Source organism: Pistacia vera, unplaced genomic scaffold (genome assembly GCF_008641045.1).
Source record: "Pistacia vera cultivar Batoury unplaced genomic scaffold, PisVer_v2 Contig262, whole genome shotgun sequence".
NCBI lineage: Eukaryota > Viridiplantae > Streptophyta > Magnoliopsida > Sapindales > Anacardiaceae > Pistacia > Pistacia vera.
In genome coordinates, this window is record NW_022196071.1 from 108,934 (window position 1) to 116,918 (window position 7,985).

Genomic DNA, 7,985 nt, shown 5'->3' on the forward strand with positions numbered 1-7,985 from the left:
ATACCCCATAAAATGATTCAAAATTATTATATCAATGCCTATTTATGAACATAACTCTTTCACAGCTTAAAGCTTTCTGTAACGCCTTCCTAAACCCAATGGCGTGTCTGAAAACTTTTCTTTTAATTTTAACTTCAGTATTTTTCAGTGTTACTGATACTGCATCGGCTTGCTCTGATGGACAATGCAGGGTCTGATGCTTTCTTTCTTTTTTTTTTTTTTTTAAAAAGAAGATGATCAACTCTTTGCCATTTGCTTTTTCTGTATGAGTTTTGTGATTTGAGTGTGATAGACTGTTTGTGATTGTAGCTACGAGATAAATGCTCGTCGGATGGAGACTGCGAGGCTGGACTCTTTTGTTTTTCATGTTCTTTAGAATTTGAGGGTTCAAGATGCGTTAGATCAACTGTTACAGATCAATTTAAGCTTGTGGTAAATTATATATATAGGTGATTTATTGATACAATTATAATATTTTCATGTTGATGGTTTGAATTTGCCATATTTTACTTCTTTTGTTGCAGAACAACTCTTTGCCATTCAACAAATATGCATTCTTGACAACCCACAATTCTTTTGCCATTAGCGGAGAGCCACCCCGCACGGGAGTTCCTAGACTTACATTTACAAATCAAGAAGACAACATAACACAACAGCTTAATGTGAGTCTTCTCTGTAGATTACTTCATTTACAGATTATGTATACTCCATTGAATTGGATTGAAATTTATCCGAGCTGCAGAATGGTGTTCGAGCCTTGATGTTGGACACATATGACTTTCAAGGGGACATATGGTTGTGCCACTCTTTCAAGGGAAAATGCCACGAAATTACTGCATTTGTAAGTGATGTTTTTAATTTCCTAGTCAAGATTATTTTAATTTAATTGTGTTAATTATAATGTGTTTGCTTAATAGGAACCTGCCAGGGATACTTTTAAGGAGATAGAAACCTTCTTGTCTTCAAATCCATCAGAGATCGTAACACTGATTTTAGAGGACTATGTTGAAACCCCAAATGGATTGACCAAAGTTTTTAATGAATCGGGTTTGATGAAGTACTGGTTTCCTGTCTCAAATATGCCTCAAAATGGCCAAGATTGGCCACTAGTTCAAGACATGGTTGCCAGTAATCAAAGACTTGTTGTCTTCACTTCAAAAAAGTCTAAGCAAGAAAGTGAAGGAATAGCTTATCAATGGAACTACATGGTTGAAAATCAATGTAAACATGAAAATGTCAGAAAATTCTGTGTCAATTACATTCTCTTTTATGGTAAAAGTAATGAAATCTATTTAATAACAATTTGCAGATGGGAATAATGGAATGTATCCTGGGAATTGTAGTAATCGTGCAGAGTCAGCGAAGCTCGATGACAAAACCAAATCTTTGGTGTTTGTAAATCACTTTGGATCAGTTCCTGTTAAGCAATTAAGTTGCAGAGAAAATTCAGAGGACTTGATTAATATGCTTCACACATGTTATGGTGCGGCTGGAAATCGGTGGGCAAACTTTGTTGCCGTGGACTATATATTATAGAGTATGTAACATTTTTCATCTTTAAAGGTTTATTTAATAAACAGAGATTAAGATTTGATCAAATATTAATAATATGCAGAGGAGTAATGGAGGGGGAGCATTTGAAGCTGTAGACACAATGAATGGAGAGCTATTGTGCGGCTCTGACGATGTGCATTCATGTGTGGTAAGATGCATATTTAAAGTAGACTGATCGCCTAGTATCCGCAGAAGGATAGTCCTTTAAACATCATCCTGTTGAACTGTTTTACCCTTACCCGGTTACCCCTATTAACTTTTTACGATTCCAAAGGGGTTTTTAGCAAGTTCGATAAAGTAAAACCTTTTCATTGTCATTCAAAGAAGTCTTTTGTTGCAAATACAACTCTTCATTGTTCTAAAACATTATACTTTTATTTCAAGCGGTCGGTATGGTTGTCAAGTAGGTTTACTTTTTTCATTGACTTTTTGGGTTCGAACTTTAGGGTCACCTATAACTTTGTGACTTATTTGGTTCTTTAGGTTTGTAAAGTATTCAAAGAATTCTAAGAATTAGTTAATGTGCTTGCAAACGGATCTAGACAGTTTGGTTACTTTTCGGGTATTGCTAGCCCAAATCATAGAGAATGGGCTTGCAGTGTAACAAAATAATGTTTGAAATTGGGCCATCATCACTAGTTTAAACTTGATTTTTAAGCCCATAAATATTTGATTATTCATAAAGGTTTTTCTTCTTGCAGCCAGGATCAGGACGAGACGGGAAGCTTTATGTAGTCAAAACTTAAAACTGTTTTAGAAAATGAAAATACCCGCCTTAACTCTAGAGTACGTGTTGATCTATTATGTTGAATATATAATGGATTGGGACTTGGGAGATTGACCGGTGATTTGTTATTAATAGCTTCACCAACACCAAGCTTGCCTATAAAATGGACCAATTAAATTTCATCACATATTCTTTGGTAAATAAAACATTAGGTTATGGTGTGTCACATCCTGTAAGTATATGGTACAAATTTTATGCTATTATAAAAAACTACATATATCTTTATATTATATTGTCATACTCAACTCATTTGACATCTCTACCCTTGCTCTAGCGAGTTGCGGCTAGTGTATTACATATGGTGAATGGTATTATGGTAATTTGCCTAATAACCAATTTTCAAATAATCCAAAAATTTTAAATTACATGGACATGGCAAATAATAAGTGAACATTAATTTATAAATTTGGGATTGCAAAAGTTAAGTTGGGCATATAGTGTTAGATAGAAAGATGATGGTTGCTAACCACCACTGGGTAGTTTGATGATAAAAGAAAAAAATGGCCAAACATGGGTTTTTGAGTTCGAGTCTTCTTAAGAATTAATAGGGGTGGCCACTGAGGAGATTTATTGGTCATTCACTTCAGGACCCAAGAGATTAATTGAGATACGTACAAACTGATCCAGACACTCTCGATCATGGAAAAAAAAAAAAAAAAAAAAAAAGAAGATGATGGTTGCTTATCTTGGTTGGATGTGAATGGTTACATGTGATAATGGAATCAAAGTTGAAATTCAATCAACTCTATAAATGGCATTCTGATTTGTCTAATAAGGGTACGCAGTTCTAAATGGAAAAAGATTGTCCATAGGTCATTTAATAAAACATTATTATATAAAATCTAGCTATAGTGGACAATCTTTACCTAGTGTCGTTATAATTTGACCTTTATGGACCATGTGAGTTGGTAAATCAGGATGCATCAATCACATGCTGGCTCTATTCCTCCATAAATTAAAAACTATGTTATATATTTTATATAAATATGTATACTTTTAGATTAATTAGTATGGTCTTGGTTAGAATAATTGGCCAATTGGGTAGCATGTGCCAAGTTTTAAAATTCATTGACTACTCTTTTGAAGTTTACATGAACAAGGCGGTGGTTTTGTTTATGCCATAGTTAATGAAGATCTCGATATGTAATTTGACTATCATTTTAATCTTTGAAAATATTTTATGATACTATAATTTATGCATTTAGATCTTAGAAAAAAAAAAAAAACATAGTTAATTTAAAACAGTTACTAGGTACTATATGTATCTAACCTAATTGCTAGACTTCCAAAGCATATATTGAGTAGTATTATTATTAATTAATTTGGATTTTGGCTATGGCAATAGCATAAAAAGTCAAGCACAGTTGTAAAATATTCAGTACAAGAGCATGAGATTACCAATTAATACAGTTTATAAAGGAAATTTAATTCACTAGTGTCATGTAGTAATAATACTATGCTAGCCAAGTGTAGAAACCTAATTTTGTACAAGAGAATCTTTAATATAAACCGTCTTGTCTTATAATAAAAGAGTAAAAAAATGTTTCGTAAACTCCTAAGTTTAAGTTCCCCAAATATCAATAAAATGATCTTTGAAATCTTATCCAACTGTCTCCACAGCTCCAGGCCTCGAGGGTCTGAATCTCCATCAAGTTCCCCGTTAACATAGTTTAATTATGGTGTGGATGGAGGTTATGGCAGACTATAATTACACATGTGTAATAAATACATGCAGAGAAGGCCTGCGTGTTGTGTGACTGAAATTGGGAAGGGGGCAGAAATATAATGGTTATGGAGAGGAAAAGTAACCACGATGGGGAAGCACATTGGAAAAGAAAACTTGTTAATTATTCTTTCACCTGTGAATCTGTGATGCGACAAACAAGACATAACTGATAAGACCAAATAAATAAACTTTAAAATCAAAATAAAAATATAAAACTTTTGGATGGACAAAGAGGAGCAATGAGTTTTGAGAAGGACAGTATCGAGAACAGAGAGAGTAAACAAATGCACGTGGGGGAGTTACTGACATGGGCGCACGAGTTTGCGGCTCCAGTGTGGTTGCTGGCAAATATACTGCAACTTATACAGTTTTACAAAGTCAATGGATCCATCATATTTATTTAAAGCCAGAGTTTAATTTCTTTGGTAAACTCAGCATCGCAATTTCTTTTGGACAAATGCAAAGTGATATCAGGAGAGGACAGACTGTCTAAATAAGTCATCCACGTTTCTTATCGAATCACTCTTTCCGTATTTTTCTCTTTCAAATCCACTTTCCCCATATTTCTGTGAGTAAACAACATATTCCCACCCGAGGTTTAACGAAATCCAAAAGTAGTACCATGGTTTCATTTATTCCAGATTGCCATTAAACAACAGTGTTAGTACTGTTGGATTCAGAAGAGAGCAATACCAAACTACCCTCCCATCTTCGTCTTCTTCTTCATCTCCCCCTTCTTCTCTTCTGCCGCTTCTCTCTCCCTCCCACAGCCACAACACAACCACAACCACGCTCCTCTCTCCCTCCCGAAACCCCAAAGTCACCACCACCACCACCCACCGCCATTCCACCCATCTACCGCCATTGCAATCCCTCACCACCACCCGATCTTTGTCTTCTTCTTCTTCTCCCCCTTCTTCTCTTCTGCCGCTTCTCTCTCCCTCCCACAGCCACAGCCGTAGCCATAACCACGCTCCTCTCTGCCTCCCGAAACCCCAAAGTCACCACCACCACCACCACCCACCACCATTCCACCCATCTACCGCCATTGCAATCCCTCACCACCACCCGATTTCGGTCCCATTTGGCTCGATCTCGGCTTTGTTGGCCGTCCTAATCATCACCACAAACACCACAACCCTTCCACATCCAAAACCTCCATTTTCCCCGACAGTGGTAGAGGGGAAGCAGTTGGTGGAGAGAAGAGAAGAAGAAAGAGAGAAGAAAAAGAGGAGAAGAAAAAGAAGAAAATGAAGAATCTGGGTGGAGAGAAGAGAAGAAGAAAGAGAGAAGAAAAAAGGAGAAGAAGAAAAAGAGAAAGAATCTGGAGTCTGGACGAGAGGAGAAGAAGAAAAATAAAAAGAAAAGGAAAAGGCAAAAGGAAAAGAGAAGAAGAAGAAGGAAAGCAGTCAACGGTGGTGTGTTGAGAGAAATGGGTTTTGACACTTTTACCCTTAACCTTTTAAAATAAAACAAACAGTGTTAGATTAAGGGTGGGTATCTGGAATAAATCAAACCAAGAGTATTAACCTTGGATTTCGGTAAACCTTAGGTGGGAACATGTCGTTTGCTCTATTTCTGTTGCTTTTACACCCTCCTGGAGCCAGCACTCCCGCTGTTAACTCTACCAAAGTATCAAGTTATCAAAGGACAGATCTCATAACATTGATGTGGATTTGCATCCTAGTGCCATCAATCTTTCCCAAGTTTTGATTTTTATGGATCAATGAACAGAAGAATGTAGACTGTATAACCGAGTATTCCATCCATTCTACTTTATATGTCTCATTATGTCATGAGTTTAATTCTCTCCAACAGCTAAAGCGAAATCTGCTCCACCTTTACAAGTAAAAATGTTCTCCAGGGATCCTTTAATTGGTAAGATTTACCTTATTATGGAGTAAGAGGCTCAAGGATTATTGGTAATTAAGATCTCTCCTGTCATGAAGAAGAGGATTAACAACTAATCTTCATTTCTATTGACGCAGGTTTTTGGGAAAACATTATAATGATGTAGACTTGAATATCGGAACTTTATTTTGGTGATGACCATAAGTGCGATCGATTTAATGACGACATGTTTTGATCGGTGTTCAAGTTTAGATTCCTAATTGAAGGTCTCAGTCCGATCAAATCCAATCAGTAATCCTCCTCGTCCTTTAAAAACAAATAATGAATAGGGAAAACAAATAAAGGGATTCATTGGTGTCCAATTCTTTCCTGTCAATCATCAAAATTTTCGACAGTGACTGAATTTTTTTCGATGGTTGGTCGCTTAGATTCTTCGAAGTTCACTGAAAATTTTCATCTTTGCGACTATAAAACATTATGAGCGATCCCTCAATTTTTATTCAATGGTGAGAGCATAAATTTCCAGTCAGATCACCAACATATATATGAGTATGGAAAGAAAGTGCAATATCCTTATTTTGTTGAATTTACTTGTAAACAACCATTTCTTTTATCAAATTTTATAGCTCTGAATATACTTTGGATAAAGGATGAAACCATACAAATAAATTAATTTGATTCACAACCAATGGGAGACCAACAATTAGACCAGAACACTATATTTCAATACATTTTGATTAAGCAATATTAGTTAGTAGAGAGTAAGCAATATAAAATATTTCATGCATGGATGGACTCAACTAAAATAAAAGGCTCAACAATAACATGGGTAATTTAGTTATAAAAACCTAATAACTTTTTGTCTAAATTAAGACAATACAACTTCAACTTTGTTCAACTTACTATCTCAATTGTGAAATATAATGCTCTTCTGAAAACTCATCTAAAACAATTTGTTTTAACCTTATTCTCTTGTTTACAGAATTAAACCATTTCTCTATTCTTGTAGTAATTTTGTTTTGAATAAATTCTGGTTATAAAAATTGTTAAAAGTGTGAACCCATTATGGTGAGCTTGAACTTATCTTTGGCAGAAGAGGGAAGTTGCAGCGAAATGTTGAAGAAGACATGTCGCCTGGTCGCTACAGCGACAAAAAGCATCATTGTAGCGATGACAGTCACTGCAACGACAGAAGTGGTTGCTGTAACGTGTGCTAAGGAGCAACGCTAAACGTAGAAAAAGAGTGATAGCCGCAACGGTGGAAATGGTAGCCGCAGCGAGCGTCCAAGATCCAAGGTTTCCAGTTTTATTTACTTTCTAGTTTTAAGTATTCTTATTTTAGAATAACTCTTATTCAATAAGAGATTTGGTTGAGTTTAATTAGGAAAGTGAATTTAGTTTTTCCTTCCATAATTGATTAGGAGTAGGAGTGATTTTCTTGTATAAAAGGAGTTAAGCTTTGATGAATAAATTATGTGAGTTCATAGTTTTCTTCAGCAAAAGTTTTTGTTTTTGCTCCCAATTCTAACAATTGGTATCAGAGCAGAGTTTTCTTAAAGGATCTGTGGAAAGGTTCTTAAGAGGGAGAGTAGATACACTTGAGAGAGAAGAAAATCTGAAGAGCCCCATCATGCTCAATGTCGCCGATTCCTACATTTACAAGAGATCTCCACCATATTTGAAAGGTGAAGATGCAGAGGATTCTACAGGCTACTAATTTGTGGGAAGTCACCAAGACAAGAGGAGACTTTCAAGAACTACTAAAGGATCCAACGATCGCTCAAATGGAGTTACAAAAGGCAGCAGATAAGAAAAGAGCAAGGGCTCTGTCATACTTGAAATCAACTATGATCGATGGAATTTTTGTGAAGATCATTGCCTGCACTATCACCAAGGAGATTTGGGATAAGTTGCAGACAGAGTATCAAGGTTCTAAGAAGACAAGGAACATGAAGATTGAAACATTGAAGCGGTTGCTTGACAATATGAGGATGTTAGAGATGGAAAGTGTATCGCAATATTCTGACAGGCTAATAAGGCTTGTGAATGAAATCAAAATCTTGGGCG

General features: G+C 35.8%; 1 protein-coding gene across 1 annotated transcript; it reads left to right on the forward strand.

Annotated features, from left to right (window-relative positions):
• Nucleotides 1–98: 98 nt before the first annotated feature.
• LOC116132894 (PI-PLC X domain-containing protein At5g67130) lies at nucleotides 99–2,300 on the forward strand. The gene is given in 8 exon segments (XM_031418574.1): nucleotides 99–191; nucleotides 310–432; nucleotides 525–662; nucleotides 743–841; nucleotides 918–1,221; nucleotides 1,310–1,563; nucleotides 1,616–1,702; nucleotides 2,256–2,300. Coding segments are annotated over 8 exon segments (1,143 nt in total).
• Nucleotides 2,301–7,985: the final 5,685 nt, after the last annotated feature.